General features: G+C 34.9%; 2 protein-coding genes across 16 annotated transcripts in view; one reads left to right on the top strand and one right to left on the bottom strand.

The window, feature by feature from the left end:
- The window catches only part of CEP128 (centrosomal protein 128), a 393,611-nt gene that overhangs the window by 62,262 nt on the left and 309,282 nt on the right, over positions 1 to 22,067 (top strand). For 12 of the 14 annotated variants that reach the window (XM_064571430.1, XM_064571438.1, XM_064571431.1 and 9 more), the window contains 3 exons: positions 16,008 to 16,094; positions 18,752 to 18,826; positions 20,745 to 20,865. In XM_064571430.1, coding sequence (XP_064427500.1) covers positions 16,008 to 16,094; positions 18,752 to 18,826; positions 20,745 to 20,865 — 283 coding nt within the window. The remainder of the gene's footprint in view (positions 1 to 16,007; positions 16,095 to 18,751; positions 18,827 to 20,744; positions 20,866 to 22,067) is intronic. The other 2 variants (XM_064571436.1, XM_064571437.1) reach the window with 2 other exon arrangements.
- The window catches only part of LOC135361638 (large ribosomal subunit protein uL11-like), a 110,095-nt gene that overhangs the window by 57,790 nt on the left and 30,238 nt on the right, over positions 1 to 22,067 (bottom strand). The window contains exons 3-4 of one of the 2 annotated variants that reach the window (XR_010405287.1): positions 21,187 to 21,252; positions 19,664 to 20,650 (exon numbers count right to left, since the gene is read on the bottom strand). Coding sequence is in view for 1 of the 2 variants with exons in the window: in XM_064571441.1 (XP_064427511.1) it covers positions 21,187 to 21,205 (19 nt within the window). In the remaining variant the exon portion in view is untranslated. Of the gene's footprint in view, positions 1 to 19,663; positions 20,651 to 21,186; positions 21,253 to 22,067 lie in introns of those variants that run through there. The other variant, XM_064571441.1, reaches the window with a different exon arrangement.

Below are 22,067 nucleotides of genomic sequence, written 5' to 3'. Positions count from 1 at the left end.
AATAGAGGCTATCAGATTATCTTTACCAAAAGGTTCTAACCTTTTACAGTTCTGTTAGTAAAATGGTTGGAAATGGCCCTTTGCCCTACATTCTCTTTAATTTTTGCCAGGCTCACGGGTATAAAGTGTTAACTCATTTTTATATTTATTTGCATTTCTCTATTAGTGAATTTGAACATCTTTTCACATATTTTTTTGGCAGTTTGCATTTGTGATGGTACAGTAGCTTGTTTATCATTTGCTCATTTGAAAATATTGGATTATTGTGTTTTCCCTCAGGAATTTTACTTTTTTAATGGCATGAGGAAGGAATCTGTTTTTTTTTATGTGACTAATGAGTTGCCTCAGCATCATTTTTGAATAATTTGTTCTTTCCCCTCTGATTTAAATGCCACTTCTGTTTTATATCTAGTTTCCCATGTTATCTCTCTGGTTCTATATGCTTTTCTATTGATCTGTTTGTCTACCCCTGAACTGATATCATTTTATCTCCATTATTATAGCTTTCATTATATTTTGGTAAATGATAATGAAAATCTCTTGTCATGTTCCTTGAAAAATCCTGCTGGCATTTTGATTATAATTGCACTGACTACATAGATTAATTTGAAGAGAGATGGTTTCTAATGTTCTTCAATAATGTTTTGTACTTGTATATAAAGGTCTTAACAGCTTTTGTTAGACTTATTCCTAGGTATCTTAGAGTTTTTCTTTCTATTGTGAATGGAATATTTTCTTCTATTACATCTCTGATTGGTTATCTGTAGTATATAGGAGTGCAGTTGGTTTTATATGTGGCTCTTGTATGCAACAATTTTGCTTAATGATCTTATTTTATAATTTAGCAGCTTTCATGTATTACTGTCATGTACTATACACTGTGTAGATAATCATATATGAAATGAAAGGCAATTTAGTCTCTAACTTTATAATTCTTTGTTGTTGCTTTACTGCACTGGCTAGAAACTTAAGTGCAATGTTGAATAGAAACAAAGATAGCAAGAATTCTTGCTTTATTTCTGTTTTTATAGGGATGCTTCTAAAGTGTTAATCTGGTTGCATATTGTTTGCTACTGGTTTTTTCAGTGCTGTCTTTTTTCAGATTAAGAACATTGCCTTCTATCCTAGGTTTCCAAGATTTTACTCTAGTTTATTTTTTTAGTTTTAGTTTCACTCTATTTTGTGACTGGTTTCATGGATATGAATTAATTACTTCTTGGTCAATTATTTTTTAATCTGTAGTGTTCCTCTTGATATTAGCATTCTTTGAGTTACTGTTTTCTTGACATGATTTTTCTGTTATATTTTAATCCTTCCTTTGTAACTTATTTTTGTATGTTTCTTATAAACACCTTATAGCTGGACTTTAAAAATCTCATTTGATAAATTATGTCTTTTAATGGCTGGGTTAGTCGGTTTATACTTAAAATTATTGATGCATTTGGAAATGTTTTTATCCTTTTATTTGTTTTTTTAACATCTCTTCTTTTTTTGTTGTTGGTTCCCCCCCCTTTTTTTTTGTTTTGTACTGGATTAAAATTTGTTATATATTCATTTTTATACTTCTGACTTTGATTAGATTTCCATTTTTTAGATGGTTATTCTCAAATTTAAAAATTGCATCTATACAAATTCTTCTAAGAAATCTGTGCTCTAAGCACAGTGATTTCCTTTCCATGTCTTATTAGAACACTTCTGACCCTCAGCAAACTTACATCTTCTCATCCTTCAGGTTTAATTGTTGCCACCTCTTCAGAGAGAACTGCCCTGCCCCTCCCTTTTCTAAAATAGCTCTTTTCGGGCAACCCTGTTGGGACGCCTCTCACTCTTAAGAGCTTTTTCTGTATCTTCACTTAATAAACTTTTATCTCTATACTCACACACAAAAAAATAGCTCTTTTCTGGAATGCCTGGTGGCTCATTTGGTTGAGCCTTTGACTCTTGATTTTGGCTCAGGTCGTGATCTCAAGGTCCTGAGATCAAGCACTGAGTGGAGCTCCATGCTCACCAGGGAGTCTGCTTGAAATTTTCTCCCTCTGTCCCCCTCTCCCCCAAATAAATAAATAAATCTTTAAAGAATAAAGTAGCTCTTTTCTGCCGCATTGTTTTCTGTCATGTCATATTTATCTTTTCATAGCACTTAACACCATCTATAATTGTATATTTGTTTGTTATTGTATGTCTTCCCCACTAAAATGGGAACTCTGTTGGCAGGAACTTTGTCCATCACACCTGTTTTGTGGGGCATGTAATGCAGTGTTTATCTCCCACGGCAGACAGTCTGTGAATAGTTCTTGAAGGAATGACCATTGTTTTCACATGTGAGTGACCATTTGGCTGCATGCAACACTCTTGGTTAAAAAAACAAACTTTTTTCTTTCTCAAAGGTTTGTCTCTGTTGTATTATCCTACTGCTCTTATTCCTGCAGAGAAGAAAGTGAATGTTAACAAATTTGTTCAACTTTGAAGTTGAGTATGTAGCAGTTGGAATGATTTAACTGAAATCCCACAAGCATTCTTCAAGAATTAAGACAATCACAATTAAATTTTAACTTTTTAGAAAGAATATTTTGATATGGTACTTTACTGTTTTTCATATTATGTTGGGAATTTAGGACAGCTAAATTTCTGATTTCTTGGTGCCTAACAGATGAAGTTAGAAAAAAATTTAGAACTGCTCAGATATATGAATTCTGAAACTAAGATCTCTTTAAGATATTAATTATGGATTTCTGAAACTGTTAATTCAACTGTGGGGTTGTGAATGAACCAACACCTCATGAGGTTCCCATTATGGGTCAATATCAAAGGCTGATTGACTTTGGTTTGGAGACATAGCAAATAATGGACAGAAAAGACTTAAGAGATAGTTTTTCGTTTTTAATTTTCAGAATGTTTGAAAATTCTTTTAATATATGTTTTTCACATGATTAACACTACCTGTTTCAAATTTAGGTAAAAGTCTTAGAATACTTGGAAATAGGGAATGACTACATGTTTTTGACCACTAGTCGTCAGTATTGAACCATCAATTGTGACCCAGCAGGCATCCTTCATTAAAGTTGCTAAACTTTCTTGGAAAATGATGATAATATATATACCTCAACTATTAGGGCTCCCTGAAAGTGTACTTGGCACAAACATTGCAACTGAAAAAGAATATAATTAACTATTGCTATTTGGAAATTTAAATTTGAAACAGTGTTGCTTTCTACAGTTGAAAAATAAAATATGACACTTTGAGTATTATATATTAAGAGGATCTGTTATATTTAACACTAAAACTATCATTTTTATGCATTTTTGCCGGAGTTTCTTTTATGCTTCCTATTTAGGGTTACAGTTCTTCCTCCTTCCCTCCCTCCCTCTGTGGAAAAAATCTTTTTACATATAGTAAAACAATTAGAGACTGTAATTTGATATGAGAGTTTATGTCACTGGAATCATGTATTCCCATGCCCTAGTCTATGGTTCATGTATCTAATCTATACAGGAATGTCCCAAAGATACTTTCTCTACATTTTTATCTTATATAGATCCAAACTCTTTCTCCTAATTATCGTTTTCTTTTCCTTGATCATCACTGCCTTTGTACCTTGTTGTCTACTCAACCCAGTTACAGTCATTTGCCACTGGTGTTCTAATGTTGTTTGATTTTCCTTTGTGTGATCTTGTTTGTGTTTCTTTCACCTGATACAAAAGCATTTTTTATAGCTGTATGACTCCTTGCATTTCTAGTTAATTTACATTTTTATTCAGTACCCTAGATTTTTGTGTGTGTGTGTGTGTGTATGTGTAAATACTGAAGCTGTGGTATTATTACTCAAGAAATGAGAAATTGTTTAGATTTTTCTATCTTTTATGGTCAAGTTAGAACACTATTTACACCTATAACCTTATGTTGTCAGTCCATGGGCTTATTTGGCAGTGAGAAGAAGTTGTCCAGTCTCCTATTTTTCATCTGAGATTGAGAACCTGAAGTATTGTTAGGCAATATCAGACTTGGATGGGAATCAAGTTAGAGTGGTGCTGTGATTTAAAGCCACAAAGCCTGGGCAGACTTGGGTTGCTGGAGCTCCATTTCCTGTTCTTTCCCCTCCTGACCTGGGAACTTGAATAGAAGGTACTAAATTGTGTTTTTTTTTGTGTGGTTCAGCCTAGTAAGTAGCTCCTATGATTTATTTCTTCTAAAAGGATGGATACTCGTCTTGATGACAAAAGCAATGTTAACTTTATATTAAAAAATTTTTATGTGGTTCCTGTATGTTCTCGCCTTTACCATTTCTCTCATCCTTCACATCCTGTCCATCATTAACTCTGTCAGCTCTATTTATTTTTAAAGATTTTATTCACTTTAGAGAATAGATGGAGGGAGAGAGAAAGATAGAGAGGACAAGCAGGAGGAAGAGTAGAGGAAGAGGGGCAAGCAGACTCCATGCTGAGTGGACACAGGGCTTGATCCCATGATCCTGACATCATGACATGAGCCAAAATCAAGAGTCAGACGCTTAATGGACTGAGCCACCCAGGCACCACATCAGTAATATTTAAAAAATATTTTCTGAATTGATCACTCCTCATCCCCTCCATCACTACTACTCTCATCTATCCTCTTGTCTCTATTTTCTCCTGCTTGGGCTGGTGCAGTAGCCAGCCCCCTTGCTCCGATTCTTACCTTCCTACAGTCTTTTCCCCACAGAACCAGATAGTGCCACATCATTCTTCAGAACTCTTCAATGGTTTCTTTATGATATTCAGAATGAAATATAAAGTCCTCTGCTTACAAGACCCATCTTAGGGTTCCTGCATGCCCACTCCCCTAATTCTCTGTCGTTCTTCTTGTCCACTCTAGGCCAACTACACTTGCCGCCTTGCTTTTCCTGAGACATGCCGGGCACCCTCCTGCTTTTGGACATTTGCACTTTCCATTTCCAGAGCCAGGAATTTTCAACTCTGGAAACAGTTGCATTGCTGTTTACCCTCATGTCATTCAGAGCCCTACTTCAGCAAGACCTTATTAACTATCCTAGATAAACCCATTCTTCACTCCTGAGCCTCTTAAACTGCCATATTTTTTTTTATTAGTGCTTTTTGTTGTCATCTGTCTGCCCCCTGACCAGAATGCAGGCTTTATGAAGGCAGGCACTTTGTTCACTGCTGTATCTACAGTACCTAGAGCTATGGCTGGCATGGAATAAGGGCCCAATAAGTGTTTCTTGGAGGAAGTGATGAATAAATATTGTCTACTATATAGTCAGAACTATACATAGTAAAATATTCAGCCTATACCTTCACGTAGTTAGTATATGCCAGGTACTGTGCTGCAGACTAGAGATTTAATGGTACTTAAAGCATTGTTTTGACTTTGACAGACCCCCAGTTTAGCTGAGAAAGAAATGTTAATAATCTCTCTAATTCACTAAGCGTGTTATTTCAGTTTTGAAATAGGCTTCAGAGGAGCCCAGAGGGGAAATAGTTATCTCTTCTTTTTTCAACTTTTTTTTTTATTATATTACGTTAATCACCATACATTACATCATTAGTTTTTGATGTAGTGTTCCATGATTCATTGTTTGTGTATAACACCCAGTGCTTCATGCAGTACATGCCCCTCTTTAATACCCATCACCAGGCTAACCCATCCCCCCAACCCCCTCCCCTCTAGAACCAATAGTTATCTTTTCTTAACCCTCTGGGAAAATTTGGGTGGAAGAAGTGGCATTTTTGCTGAGACTTTGTGTTTTCAAATCATTTTAGGTATTTCTTTTATGAATGTGATTCTGTCCCATTGCTTATTGCTACATGATAAGCACTTTACCAATCCATGGCCGAAATACGTATTTAAATTCTGATTCAATATAGTTTTGATTTACAATATTGTTCTTTGTCTTACTATTTTATACCATGTTATTTTCTTCTCTCTTCTGTGTTTGTTACCTGTGAATTACTTATTTTTTTGCAAAGATAAACACTTTTCTGTAAGGTTGTGAAAGAACCATTAATGTTACCATGCTGATAAAAAGGAAATAGATGGAAAAGAATGATTTTCTATTTTAGGATTTGTCTTTCAAAGCCGGTTGAACACTATTTGGCATAGCTTGAAACGTGCAGGTCCAAGACATCATGTTCTCCAGTCTTCTTCCTTAGTCTTTTTCTTGATTACCTCTTTGCCTCCTGCCCCTTCCCCTGCTGACTTAATACCTGTAAGTCTGTTTTATTAGGCTTTGATCATTTCAGATGACAATAAAACCCTTTTAATATTTTTTTCTGTAGAAAATATCATTTTCCCCAGAACTCCTTGTAGAAGAGAAGCTGGAAGAGATCTTGTATGTTGTCTCTTTCAACCTTGTACTCACTCAGTACTTGAATTTCCATTCACAGAGCATAATTCCCATGTGGTTCATGCATATTATAGACAGTTTCCACAAGCCATGTTCCCTCTTTCTTTTATTGGGTAGTATTGATAGTAATAGCTGGTTGGATTAAAGAATATTCCAGATCATATATTTCAGGAGCCTGCTATTTAATATTGATAAAACAAAAGTTGAAAGTATAGAACTGTATCCTACATCATAAGAGAAGTAAAATGCCAAGTGTTAGGATGCTAGGGAAGGTTTTTGGGTTCCTTTGAAGGGTGCAGTTTTATGAGATGATGTGTAGATGTCAGTTGTCCTGAGATTCTTAAAATCTCATTTCTGTATAATTAACACCTATGTCATCTCTTCTTAGACTTTTTACTTTATTAAGAAAATATTATCTAAGGATGTTAATTATTAATTATTAAATGTTTGCAGTGTACTTTCTATCCCCTTTCACCTCTCCATTTCAGCATTTCTCCAAAATCCTCCAATGTATGTAACTATTTATTTTATTTTTTATTGTGTTAATTACCATACATCATTAGTTTTTGAAGTAGTGTTCCATGATTCATTGTTTGTGTGTAACACCCAGTGCTCCATTCAGTATGTGCTCTCTTTAATACCATCACCAGGCTAACCCATCCCCCCACCTCCCTCCCCTCTAGAACCCTCAGTTTGTTTCTCAGAGTCCATAGTCTCTCATGGTTGATCTCCCCCTCTGATTTCCCCCCCTTCATTTTTCCTTTCCTATTATCTTCTTTTTTTTTTTTTAACATATAATGTATTATTTGTATGTAACTATTTATTATTATTCAAATGTTTTTGAATAAGCTGTGTTTTTCAGGTTATCTTCCTGGGTTGATCAGTTTGCTTGTAGCTTCTTTGTTCCTATCCTCATTGAAGTTAGTCCTCATACAGTTTTTTTGTTTTACTTTCTTTTCTTTTTTTTCCTGATCATTTGCTCTCTAGGTTCTTGAAGAGTCATTTCTTATTTTCTCCAAAATGACCATTATGGCCTCTGACTCCTTTCTTTATTTCACCTATTCTTTAAGCATGTGTATAGATGTTCTTGTAAAGAACCTCAGAATCTGTTTGGAAATAGTTGAGGTTTGCATTATGAATAAATACTCTTATTGCTGTTGTGAGTTGCAATCAAGTCTGACACATTTTATGTTCATACCATATATGACGAGATCTTAAAGTATTGTTTAATCACATTTATTTTGCTGTGTGTACTTACTTGTTCTTGCTAATATTGTCATTGTAAACTATAACAAATAAGGTTAGCATGAATCTGTGCGAGTCCCTTTGTGTAGCAACATATGCAAATAGACATTTAATGCTGCTAATGTTATGATGATGGTGAAAAATATCTGTGCTCTTGTTGACTGAACAGCTGCCTGACAATAGCCTGAGATTTTCTGAGTGCAGGATTTGTTTAATTTCTACTTTGTGCTTTTCTTGAAGAGTGTAATGTTTCTATCTACATTTTCAGTGAATTTATCCTAGACCATCTGTTTATAAAGCTCTTTTCCATCATTATCAATTAATATTTATTGGGCAACTACTGAGTGCATAGTAATGTTGTGTAAACAAAGACCACTCTGCTACAGATAGATTTACTCATTGACTTGGTACTGTTTTATTTTGATTAGAAAATAGTAAAAAAAAAAATTCAAAGGATAAAATAACATCCTCTAACTCTAAGCAATGAAAGGTGTTATATATTTACAGGGCATTCTGCTCAAATACATATAAAACTTGAGAAATTTTATTTTAATATTTTTTAAACTTGAGAAATTTAAAATTTTTGTAATTATTTATGATCTTCTGTTTGTCAACAATTCTAACTCAGTGGTCCTGTATTTAGAAAGTCAAATGAAGTATCATATTGCTCTGGGGTTTCTAATAAAACTCTGAGTGTCCTTTTTCAAAGAGGAAACTACTCAGATAAAAACAGACCCTCCACTAAGAGCCTTTGCTTTTTGATTTTGAAGGAAATCCTGGAAAGTGCACTTGTTGGGCTCGCATTTAACTTTACTTGCAAGATTATTCGTAAGTGAAAGATTGCATAAAAATAAAATCCGTTCCAGTAAAAGCAGTGGCATTTTAGGGAATAATACTCATTACCATTGTTGCTTTTGAATTAAAGAAGGCAAAAGACTTGTATGTCTTTTTAGCAAACCAACTTTGTAGGCAGTAATTAAGGTTTTGTTTTGCAGATTGGCAAATTTAATAACATTTAAAGAATGAAATCCTGACAGTAGTCAATAGGGATTTTACTTTTAAGTTATTTTTATAGTTCTGGTAGATCTTGCTGATTCATCCAGGGTCTCTGGCCTAGTTAGTCTTCCATGTGGCCTTTGGCTAAGGTTTAGGGTAAGGACTATGACCATGGAACAGAGCAAAGGGAATTGGCTCTCATGGTGATTGAACCCATGACCTTGGTTGGCTTCGTTGGCAAAGGGTGCCCCAGCCAGTCACAGACTCCATAAATATGGACATAGTAGAAACAGGAAGTTTCCTATTCATTGGGGAAAATAGGTCAGTAATAAGTGACCATATATCCTACCAAAATCATTTCTATAAAAGCTCTTCAGATTCCTGAAAAAATAAACACCTTATCATAAGAAGACAAAAAAGAAAAAAAAATAGACATCTGGGCCATTCTCAAAGAGAAGCTTTGAGTTTTATGTTTCAAGACCTCAGGTATCTTTAAAGAACATCATTAAGGATTAGAGTTACCATCAGAAGTAACTACTGATAAATCTCACCTAACTGCATGATACTTGATATTACTCTGCCTTTTGAAAAACAGGAATGGTTGTATCTTGTGACTCCACACACAATGTGCTTACCACTTCCATCTGGAAAATACACATAATTCAACTGGCAGCAGGTTTTTAGAATTTCTCCCTCTGATATCCCAAAAATCTGTATGGTGTTATAATAGTAATGATCACAACTGGGTTCTCTTTGGACTTTATCATGCAGGTCTACTTTAACTTACTAAACTTTTTCTTTTTTTTTTTAGTGGTAGTTTGTATAGAATTTTTGTTCCTTGGTTATGGCTGAAAAATAAATTTCTTTGAACAATTTAAGTAAAATCTAGCTATTTTTGAGTTAAATATTGGTTCAGGGATTTAGAATATGAATGCATTGTTTTCTGTCTTGAAAAGAAATTTTTTTTTTTTGTTTGGTTTTTGTTGGCACAGATAATCCCCAACTGGATGAATTTAAAGGCTAAAATTTTCCATGACTTTAGCTAGTTCTCATGTGGGAGGAATCTCTAACTTGATTTAGGAAAAAACAAAATTTAGAAATTCACAGAGCTTGACAGAAATAAAATCTATGTTAATTTAAGTGAGTAGTAGTAGTCCTGAGCGATAAAATCCTGCTGCATTATGCATATATATTCCTTTTCAAAATATGTATTATTCTATTGATATTTGATGGTTTTTAGAGTTGTGATTTAGGTTTTCAAAAGAGAATTTTGGAAATAGACACCAGATTTCCAAATCTTTTAAAAAAATCTCAATTAAATATGTTTCTTATTACAGTATTTTATACATATTAAGTACTTAATGTTTTTTCTTGATTTGAAATATAACAAATGTTCTTAAAGCTATTTAAAATTTTCAATATACATTAATATAAACTTTTAACTTTATAGTTCATGTGGTCTACTTTGGATCAGAATTACATTATATTGTGAAGCTTAAAATATTTGCTAACTTTTATTTTGTACCTACATGAAGAATTTAATTATAAAAATATATTCAAATGAGCTATGAAACAATGAAAAGACATAGAGGAACTTTAAAGGCATATTATTAAGTGAAAGAATAATCTGAAAAGACTACATACTGTATGATTCCAACTATATGACATTCTGGGAAAGAAAAACCATGGAGTCAGTAAAGAGATCAGTAGTTGCCAGAATTTGGGAGATAAGGGATGAATAGGTAGAGCACAGGATTTTTAGTGAAAATACACTATGAAAATACACTATGATACTGTAATGATGGATACCTGTCATTATATATTTGTTCAAATGCATAGAGTGTACAGCACCAAAAATGAACCCTAATGTAAATTGTGAGTGATTATAATGTGTTAATGTAGGTTCATCACTTGTAACAATGTACTACTTTGTTGAAGATGTTGATAATGGGGAAGTTATGCATGTATGAGGACACTGGTGTATATGGGAACTCCATTTCCCTCTCAGTTTTGCTATGAACCTAAAAGTGCTATAAAAAAAAAAAAAGTCTTTAATAATACATAGTAAGAGCGGTAGTTTTCTAATTCTCAGTGACATGACCTCATTCTTTGTTACTGGGGAAAAAAATCTGACTTGGAAGTTTGTACCTTTTAAAGGGTAATGTTACTGACCTATTGTTCCATGTGAGCAGATTTGTTTTTCTATAGTTTTTGTTGGTTTACCAGTGAGTCATCTGCATGTTCTTGTCCTTGTGACCAAAGTCATGCACTTGGAGCACTGCTGACTGGTTAGGATGAGACAGGATAGTTTATGTTCATCATTTTTTGTTTGTTTGTTTTTGTTTAAATTTCCGTGGCCTGTGTGGGAGTTAACATAGGACCTACCTCTGTTTCATTCCAGCTCCATTCTTACCCAAGCGGGCTGGTCCCTTTTCAGTAGACAAAGGGCCTTTAATTCCCTATTCTTTATTTTTTGAGTGTGTTATTTTTTAGAGCCTCTTGATAAATATGCCTCCTGTCAAAGTTGTGGGAGTTTTTATGGTCAGATGAGATGTCTACAAACATCTTCCTTTTCTCCTTTCCTTTACTTTCTAAAGGAAAAGGCTGCTTTTTTTAAAAAAATATATGTAACCATGAGAATTCAGAATCCTCTACCTCTAAAGAACTACAGTAGTATAATACTCAGTATGTTAGTCTTTTTAATGGAAATAGGCACACTTAAGGAAAAGAAGAAAAATTGTTGTTATTAAAGATTTAAATGTGCTCCAGGGACGCACTATTAAGGCTCAGTGTTGTTGCCGTAATCTTAAATGTGTAAAAGACAATCTGAATCCTGGAGCAGGGCACATGATAGCTTTATAGCTAAACTGCTTTTAGGGGAAAAAAAAAACCCACACTTTAAAAAGCAAAATAACATAATAATAGAAATTCATTGGCATGTGATTTTTTTTCTCTTTTTATAACTGCTTCTACTGGGTCAGTTTTAATATAATTCTCATTGCTTGATCTAAGGCAAATGGAAAAGAAATATAGTGCAGCCTCATACACTTAAAAAGATAGTAGATTAAAGTTTATTATTAAGGTTTAAAGAAATAGCTTGTGATTTTGGGGATTCAGTTTTTAAAGTCTTTCTCCTTGAGTGTTATTCGTGTTTTCAGAAGTTAAAAGTGCATTAATATGTTTTTACTAGGTCTTAAGAGTTAGATTTTCTTTGTCTTTCATTTTAAACTAGCTAATGTAGAAAATATGTTCAGTATTCTGGGCTAGATATTGCATGTGTGTTTACTTGTTTACTGACTGATGGTCTGTAGGAAGCAGAAATAATGCTCAAACTTAATGACATTTCTAGATGATATGGTGGATATAGAGTTATTTGCTTTGGGTTGCTCCTTTAGACCTCACTTTGGCTCCTCTACTGAAAACAATAGAATTTAAGTTCTCATCGACTAAATTTTTCTAAGACTTATATATCCTTAGAGTAAAAGGAGAAAAAAAAAGGGGGGGTATTAAATAAGATTTTGGGCACCAAAGTACAACTATAGTAGAAAAGTATATTATTTGGAAAAGCGATATTATAAATAACTGGTCAGATGTTGAAGGTAGAAAGTAATGAGGAAAGGACATTTTTTTTTTTTGCAGATTTCTAGGTATCCAAAAGAATTAGAGGTTCTTTTATTCAACTAGCTCATATATGGAAATTAGGATTTTAAAAAAAAGTTGACTTTCTGAAGAATTATGTTATTGTAAGGTATAATTCCATGTTCTAAAACACAATTTGTTTAATTAAAGTTCAGCTTATTGATTTCTATTTCTTTAACATCAAGTAAAATTATTAATATTTATACTAATTATAAAAAATGAAGATTAAATATCTATTAGTATGAGCATAAAAATAATTTCTCACATTGCCCTTTTGGGGGGAATGAATTCTGGTAACTGATAAGTCTTCACAGGGTCAGGGAAGTAGGGGTGTTGGGTGTGTTTACAAGCATAACTGTTCAAAATTGAATACTGGAATAGAGGCAAACTGCTCTGCAGAACCTGGAGAGGGAGTTTTAGAAGGTTGTGGGGAAGGTCCAGAAGGTGCAAAGAAAGTAAACAATGAGGATGGACAAGATGTAAGGGGACAGGGAGGTAGCCCAAGAGAATTAAGAGAACAGCCAGTGTTTGGTGGGGCTTTGAGGAGTGTATTCCATCGATCTATAATAGTTTTATATAAATTCCAGATCACTTATTAGTGTTTTGGGGGTAAGCAAGTTATCTTGGGGTAAATGCAGAGAGTTTTAGCGTTCCACGTACTGGTAGGAACTGACCTCTGAGTTAATTTACTAGGAATCTGGGTGGCATTAGATTACAAGGTTTGGTGGGGGAAAATTTTGTAGACTAAAAAAGGCCTGATAGTGTGTGTTATCTTTGCTCTGGCTTTGAACTAAAATTGGTAGGTGAAACTTTAAGGATATTTGTATAGTCTCAAAGTATCTACCAAAATAAGTGTTAATTACTTTAGTGGTTTTTAACATAGCACCACACGTTTTTTGATATTTTCCCTCCACAGGGAAGTGGAGCTTAATTTTCCTTTTGAATTGGAGTGGCTTCTGCTCAGGAGTTTGAATCCAGAATCAGAGGCTATTTATAGTTTAATTAAACTTACCAGCTGCCAGAGGAAGTCTTCCTTGTAATAACCCCCCACCCCCACCATGGAAAAAGCCCAGGCTGGTTTTTAGCTCAATGAAAAAATATTGAAAAGATAACCAATTAAGTTTAACTCATTTAAAACAAAATGGGGCTAGGTTGAAATGATGATGTTGAGAAGTGAAATAGTTCAAAACTTTATGAAATGATTAAAAAATGTAGCAACAACATCTTTTATCTTTTCATTCTCTTACACACGCATGTTGGCTGGGGAAAGCGTCATGGAAAGAATAAAGATGCCTGCAGTCAGTTTCAGGTTTCTAGGGTAATTTAGTGCAGGCAAAATTTATAAACACATCCTTGAATAGATTATGCATATAGAATTAAATATTATTACAAATTCCACTTACCCTACAAGAAAGGACAGATACCAAACATCAAAATCATTTGATAACTACCTGAAAAGCAGTACGATTCAACTACTTGTACCCCACTTTCCCTCTTAATAAAATTGGCTTAATAATAACTTATGGATTTATAAATGATGTGGTTTGAAATGTTGGGGTTCAGAGCTGACGGCCAAGAAAGAATTCTTGAGATCTCTTTGGTGCAAAAGGGTTTTTTTTTTTTTTTTTAAGATTTTATTTATTTATTTGATAGAGCACAGGCAGGCAGAGGAGTGGCAGGCAGAGGGAAAGGGAGAAGCATGCTCCCTGCAGAGCAAGGAGCCCGTTGCGGGCCAATCCCAGGACCCTGGGATCATGACCGGAGCTGAAGGCCGTTGCCCAACCGAGCCACGCAGGTCCCCCATAAGGGTGGCTTTATTGAAGCACAGGGACAGGACCCGTGGGCGGAAAGAACTGCACAGGGATCATGAGGAGTGGCCAATTATATACTTTCAAATTGGGAGGGGGTTAGGGATGGCACAAACCTCCGAGGTATTTTGGAGGCAGATTTCCAGGGCCTTGATGAGGGGACTACTGTTAGGAAAAGGTCATTTATTTATTTATTTATTTATTTTTGGAAAAGGTCATTTATTACTGTTTAGTAAAAACTCAGTCATGAGACCCTTCAGATGTATATCGATGGGTCGTATGCTTGGAAGATGATTGCTAACATATATCTTGGGGGCTAGAGATAAAGGAAGTTTTCAAAGGAATTTTTATATGTTAAAGTAGACTTAGAGGATCTTGGGGGTGAGGATAATGTTAAGCTAAGATTGCATTTTGCCCTTAGCAAACCATTAACATCGAGGCAGCTGAGTTCCTAGAGGAATGTCACTCTGCCTGTTACAAGGACTTGTCAGTGGGCTGTAGGTAGTAAGCAAATCTAATATTTTCTTTTGCCTTTGTTTCCCACATAATAAAGATTAAGTGTATATGTTCAATATATATAATGTATTTAATATGTAAGAAGAAGAACGCCTGGACATAGTGAATGCTGTAAGTGTTGTAATATTATTACTATACTCAAACCAAAATTATTTTTCATTTTGATGATGCCTCTCTGACTTTTTACTCAATTCCTTTTTATTAGAGTTGGAGCCATGGCAGAGGGAGCTGTAATTTCCTGACAGGGGGCCATGGTTATTTTATATGCATGTATATTAGTATCCCCAGCATGGTGCCTGACACATAGTAAATGCACTTAGGAGTTATTTGTTGGATATGTAAGTTAAGGAAGTTGAATATGATCGATTATATTTACATCAAAACAATTTTTTTTAAAGATTTATTTATTTTAGAGAACATGTGCGGGGGGGGGGGCAGAGGAAGAGGGGGAGAGAGAGAATCTGTAGCAGACTCCCTGCTGAACACAGAGATCCAAGGTAGAGCTGGATCTCACCATCCTGAGGTCATGACTTGAGCCAAAATCAAGAGTCAAATGCTTAACCGACTGAGCCACCCAGGTGCCCCTGCATCAAAATAGTTTTTAACATGTTTTGCTGTTTGTCTAAAAATTGTTTTTCTGTTGAGCACCATAGATCTTGTTGGAGACCTCTGGCATTTGGCTTTTCTCAGTTTGGATGTCCTCTGCACATATACCTTGCTAAGTCTAAATGCTAGAATTATCAAAATTTTTCTTAAATAGAATGCCTTTTAAATGTCATGAAAGATTGCTCCAAGTATATATATTTTTTCTTAAGTTTAATTTTGTTTCACTGTAGAGCAAACCAAAACACACATTTTTCTAGTTACCTTTTGAAATTCAAATTTTCTTTAAGTTCCTTTTTTCCATTTTATTAAAGAGAGACAAATGTAGAAAAGAATGCTTTCTTTTCTCTTTGTGAAGAATGGTTTGAAGGGCCAGTTCTGTGTAGTGATAAAACATCATACATGTAATAATGATGCAACAAGCATGTTTCTATCTTAAGATATTTTTTCAGAATTTGAAAAATTAGTGAGCTAATTTTTATTATTATGTCTAAATGGTTGAACAGATAATGATTTTTATACTATTATTTCACCGGGCAGTAAGCTTTGTTTCCAAGAGAACTGTTAGCTGTCTACACTCCCTAAATGTGTAACAAAATACCCAAAGATGGGAAAAAGTGAAACTAAGTGGAAATTGATTAGGAAGATCAAGAAGTTTTTTATATTTGATACAAAAATATATATCACTGCTGAAGTGTTCTTAGGACTTCACTGAATGAGAGGGTTGTAATTCCTTTGTGTATGTTGTACAACTCATAATCCTCTTCTTCCCCCCTTTTCATTAATAAATCCTAATAGTGTCTTTCAGTTCTGTATGTATTTTGGAATAATACATATTTTTTCGTATCTTTCATTCTAGGCATTGAAGAAACAAGAAGCTAAAGCAGATGAAAATGAGGGAGTCATGAAAAACAAGCTAAAACAGACCGAAACTGAGAAGAGTCAAGTAAGATTTTGAAAGTTATCTTTCAAAGAGTAATGCTCTTTGAAATGGGGCCGGTGATACTTGTTGAGTGCCTTGAAAATTGTCCCTGAGATCATTTGTTAGAACACAGTGAAGCCTTTATGTTTTGATGTGGAGTCGCTTGGTTTGATAGCTCTGCTATTCCTGCAGCTTGCTCTGGGAAACATGTACAGGTCATTTGCTACCTTGTCACCTGGCTACTTACTCCCTTTCTAGAGGCCAGTTGAACTTTATCGTTCCTTGCTGGGAAACACTTAGGAAGCTTGACGTTGTTGCAGGGTTATTTAGGAAAGACCTGTTCTTTAAAGGGTGGGTTTTTTGAATATATTCATTTTCATCATAGAAAATCGGTGTAGGCGCATTAAATATTAAGGACTTTTGACCTATATTCATGTCTGTGAATCTATAGAGCCTGTTAGCATGTTAGGCATTTAGAGGACAGCCAACTCTCCTCAGTTTGCAAATGAATAAATTTAAGCATGAGCCCAAGGTAATGAATGATAAAATGAAAATTTGCCCCTGATGTGATGTTCTCTCCTCTGTATCACTCTGTAAATCTACCATTACCTCTTTGATTTTTATTTCACCAACCTATGTCGAGTTAAATGATGCATCCATGCTCCCATTACGGTGAGCAAGTCGTGTCAGGCCATTGTGCTTGCTCTTAAGGAGTTGAGGCTGCTGGTATTATCCAGGGAGCATAACCAGTATGGGCCTTGGTAGATTTTGAAAACATTTTGACTGAAGTGTGATTCCTTCCCTCTTGATTTCCCCAGAGAAACCAGAGGACAAGTGAGATAATATTTTGTGTGGATTCTGTGATTCTATATATAGTTTACTTTTTTTTTAGAATATGATACTTTCGTCTACGGCCATACCACCCTGAACGCGCCCGATCTCGTCAGAATATGATACTTTCTTGGCCACATGTATAATTTTTTTTAAAAAACTTATATAACCAAATTTAAAAAGTATTTTGAAATAGTTATAGATTCAGAAGGTGTTGCAAGACAAAATGTAGAGAGAGGTCACATGTGCCCTTCACCCACTTTCCCTCAGCGGTAACATTTTGCATAATTGTCCTTCCATATCCAAACTGAAAAATTGATTTTGGTGCAATCCATAGAATTTATGCAGATTGCACGAACATTATGTGCACTCATTCACGTATGTGGTTCTATGAAGTTGTATCATGTATAGATTCACATTACTGTCACCACAGTGAAGATACAGAACTACAGTGCCCCTTTATGTTACTCCTTGATAGCCATACCTACCCCATGGACAATATTTAAAGGACTAATATATAGGTAGTAGTTTGGTCAAGTGAAATGATAACTTAGGATAACTATCACAAATCTAAGCACTAAATAATATCTTAATATAAATTTGTGGTTTCACAAAACAGCCTGTTACAAAATGGAAACATGTCTAGCATGTGTAATCTCAGGAATGTTAACAAACATGTGTCCCACCTGTAGGGGTGAAAAAGTAATTTTCCCTTTACTCTTCTAGGTTCTTTGGCTGATCTAATAATTAAGTTGACCTAAAATAGACTAACAGGAGAAAAACAAATCTGATATTGTATTTATAGGAGCTGCATAAAAATATGAGCTCAAAGGCAGCCAGGCAGTTGAGGCTTATATACTATCCTGAGCTGAGGAAATGGGATAGAGGTCTTGGGCTTCAAAGGGGAGAAAGACAATTCAGAGGAAGAGGAGAGGAGCAAATGTTTCATAAACAAATGTTTGCCTCGTCTTACAGATAAGTCTTTCATATATAAAAACTTATCTGTGGTAATAGCTCTCTTCCTGGTACAGACTCCCTCTCTAAATTCTTTAATGTAATTCAGGGAGAGGTAAAAAGCTTTTCCTGAGTCTGTTGGGTCTTGATTCCCTTCAGCTCAAAAAATCCTTATGCCAAAGAGGCATATTTTGGGCAGGGCGGGGAGGGTGGTGGCATATTCCTCTCCCCTTCACATCCTTTTATATTTTCAACTTGTAGTAAGCTAGACACATTCAAACTTTTTAGGTATTTTGTCATCTAATTAGCACATTTTCTGTGAATATTTATCTTATGATTATATTATTAGGGAAATTTTAAGTGTCTTATTCTGAAATTAGGTATTTTTAAATTTTAGGAATGTTATGAATATTGGGAAATATTAGGAATGTTGGAATATTAAGAATATACAAAATCACCAATTGGATGAAATATACTTTAGTCATTGGGTCCTTCAAGTTTTTATTCTAATTCAGTTCAATATGACATTACATGTACTAAAGGAAAAAATTGCTTTGGAATTTAGATTACAATGATTTAGAACTGGAGGAATCTCGGAGTTTGTCTAATATAAAGGCCTTATTTTAGAGATGACAGAAAGGAGACCTAGGAAAAGAGTGTCATAGTTGAGATGGGAACTGAACCCCTGAGGTCTGGTCTGGTTCACTTTTTGTTATCCAAATAACATTATTTTCATGGAGGCATTGATATGTTTTGATAGCAAGATATTTTTTCATATTAGCTGTAAATATCTTCTGAAAAGTTCTCGAGTTTTCTCCTCTTAAACTATGCCCATAATAATTTAGTTATTTTCTGCCCCACTGGACATTTTTCTTTATCCTTTGTTGAAACTCTAGCTTGAACAGGAATTAGAGGTATCCCGAAGGTTACTGAATCAGTCAGAAAGCAGCAGAGAAACACTTCTGCATCAGGTAAGTCTACGCAAGCTAAGATAATCTACTTTTAAATTAAATCAGAATTGAGTCCCCTTTTCTATTAAATGTCTTTGCGAAAGGAAGAAAAAACCCACCTAGGTCTAGAATTTTTTTCCCCTAAGGAATGTATATTAAAACACATAAGCAAAAGATGAAATCCTTTCAGGAAGAGTCAGAGAAAGCTGGTACAAAACCCTGGACCAAGTTCCCACTGTGATGGTGTGTCTTGCTGATTGCTGCTCCAGTTTAGAATTTATCTCTCTTAGCATAACCGGTGTAAAAATGAGAGTGGATGTGTAAGATAAAATTTTCCCAGGGGCTTAATTTTATTCAAGGAGGCACTGGGGAGTGAAGGAAGAAGTAAAATACATGAAACAGACCTTTACATATTCAGGTTACTTTGCATTGTCTTATATTTACGTTTTCAAGTTGCTACCTGCCCCTTTTAACCAAAGATAAAGCTTAATTTTAAAGCATAACATTTTGCAACCCATTAGCCTGTAATGAGAGTTTGGTGCTTCTGCTGTTTAAAGTTCAGCAACTTGAAATAGTCATCTTACATACATTGGATAAGGGCATATAGATTTTTTTTTTTATTTTTAAAATTTTTTATTATTATGTTAATCACCATACATCATTAGTTTTTGATGCAGTGTTCCGTGATTCATTATTTGCGTACAACACCCAGTGCTCCATGCAGAACATGCCCTCCTCAATACCCATCACCAGGCCAATCCATCCTCCCACCCCCCTCCCCTCTAGAACCCCTAGTTTGTTCCTTAGAGTCCATCATCTCTCATGGTTCATCTCCCCCTCCGATTTTCCCCCCTTCATTCTTCCCTTCCTGCTATCTTCTTCTTTTTTTTTTTTTAACATATAATGTATTATTTGTTTCAGAGGTACAGATCTGTGATTCAACAATCTGACACAATTCACAGCGCTCACCATAGCACATACCCTAACTGCCTCTCTGCCTGTGTTTGATATAAACTGCACTCGTACCTTTCTGTTTTGAGTTGTGGCTTACATAAGTTGCTATGTAGTCTGCTAGGTAGGTGAAGATGTCAGGCATCATAGATGCTTAAGCATTTTGACAATTAGTGCTGAAAATACACCATGACACCTATTTTACAAAACCTTTAAAAATGTTCACTGGTTTTGTTCTGCAACCATTCTTAAAACGGAATTAATGTTGGCAGAGTTCAGACCTTTTTTTTTTCCCCTGAGCTCTGACTTGTGATTTCTGATCTCATCTTTTGAAGTAAGAGATTACTGTGTTCAGGTTGTCATTGTGACTTTAACTGAGTCTTTTTGAGACTCCTATTTTGTTTAATGATTACTGGGGACATATCTGAAATGTGCTAGGCAATTTGCTAGTCTTTAGAAATGATGAATAACATAGTCCCTGACCTCAAGGAGTTTCTAGTTTATTCAGCAGCATTTATTTCTTATTTTGAACAGTACTTTGATATTAAAATATGCTAAATTGTGATCTTTTCACTTCAGGTTATCAATCAGTAGACCATATTCATATAAAAGAGGAGGAGTGAAAAGTATAAAAACAGTTATGGGGGTGCTTGGGTTAATAGTAGTAGAGTGGACTGAGTTCACAATAAAGGATTTTTTTTTGCGTGTGTGTGTGTGTGTGTCAAATTCTTTGTCCCAGTAGACACAGAGAAGGGGAAAAGACATTCTTTGTGGAAGGAATGGGAGGAGTAAAGAAATAGAGCAAGAGACTATTCCACTGTGCTTGGCATAACAAGGAGGTTAACTTGGCTTCAACTTGTGCTGACAGTAGTCCATTAGAAGTAATATTTTTCCCTAGAAAAATAATTTGAAATAATTTGTAAGTTCAATTATTCTTTTCCTGCATTTAAAACTGATAAAAGTGTCATTTTTGACAATATGTATGTAGGTAGAAGAGCTCCGTACACAACTTATGAAAGCAGAAGGTGATCGAAAGGGTTTACAACATCAAGTATCTCAGATGTCCAAGCAACAGGATGAACAAGGAGATGACTGGAGGTTTAGGAGAGGTATAATTCTGATTTGTAAATGTGTGGGGTTTTTGTTTTTTTTTGATCTTTCTTAAATACTTCCCATTTTCAGAAATGCATTTCATACATTGTGCTCTTGTCATCTTATTTCTTGATCTACTACAAGGTTTTTCAATAAGCTAATCCTAATTTAGCATCAATATTTTATCAGACTTTATTTTTTAGTTTTGTGTTTACAGCAATATTGAGCAGAAGGTACAGAGATTATTCTGTATGCTCCCTGTTCCCACACATGCATAGCCTCCCCCACGATCAACTTCCCCTCACTGGAAATGTGTTTGTTATAACTGACGTACCTACCTTGACACATCGTTGTCATTTAAAGTCCGTGGTTTGCATTAGGATTCACTCTTGGTGTTGTGTATTCTATGGGATTGGACAATGTATAAGTGACAGTTAGGCACCATTACAGTATCATAGAGTAATTTCCCTGTCTTAAAAATCCCTTGTGCTCCACCTTTTCATCCCCCTCTCTGCTCTAACCACTGGCAACCAGATCTTTTTACTGACCCTATACTTTACTTTTTCCAGAATCTAATATAGTTGAATCATACAGCATTTCAGATTAGCTTCTTTCATTTAGTAATATACCTTTATGTTTCCTCCATGTCTTTTCATGGCTTGGTAGTGCTCTCTCTCTCTCTCTCTCTCTCGCTTGCTCTTTTTTTTTTTTTTTTTTTAGCATTGTCTGAATGTACCACAGTTTATTTATCTATTCCCCTACTGAAGGTCATTTGGTTGCTTTCAAATTAGGCAATTATGAGTAAAGCTGTTATACACCAAACATCTGTATATAGGTTTTTGTATGGACATAAGTTTTCATTTACTTTGGATAAATACCAAAGAATATGATTGCTGGATTGTATGGTAAGAGTATATTTAGTTTTGTAAGAATCCTCCAAACTGTCTTTCAAAGTGGCTGTATCATTTCTTCATTCCCACCAGCAATGAATGAGAGTTCCTGTTGTTCCACATTCTTGTCAGTATTTGCAGTTGTCAAGTGTTCTGGATTTTGGCTATTCTAATAGGTTTGTAATGGTATCTTGTTTTTTTTTTTTTTTTTTTTTTTTTTAAGATTTTATTTATTTGCGAGAGAGAGAATGAGAGACAGAGAGCATGAGAGGGAGGAGGGTCAGAGGGAGAAGCAGACTCCCTGCTGAGCAGGGAGCCTGACGTGGGAC

Source organism: Mirounga angustirostris, unplaced genomic scaffold (genome assembly GCF_029215605.1).
Source record: "Mirounga angustirostris isolate CCGP_5_RB_7025 unplaced genomic scaffold, mMirAng1.0.hap1 SCAF_9, whole genome shotgun sequence".
NCBI lineage: Eukaryota > Metazoa > Chordata > Mammalia > Carnivora > Phocidae > Mirounga > Mirounga angustirostris.
Note: the sequence above shows the minus strand (reverse complement) of the source record. Positions and strands in the feature narration are given on the sequence as shown.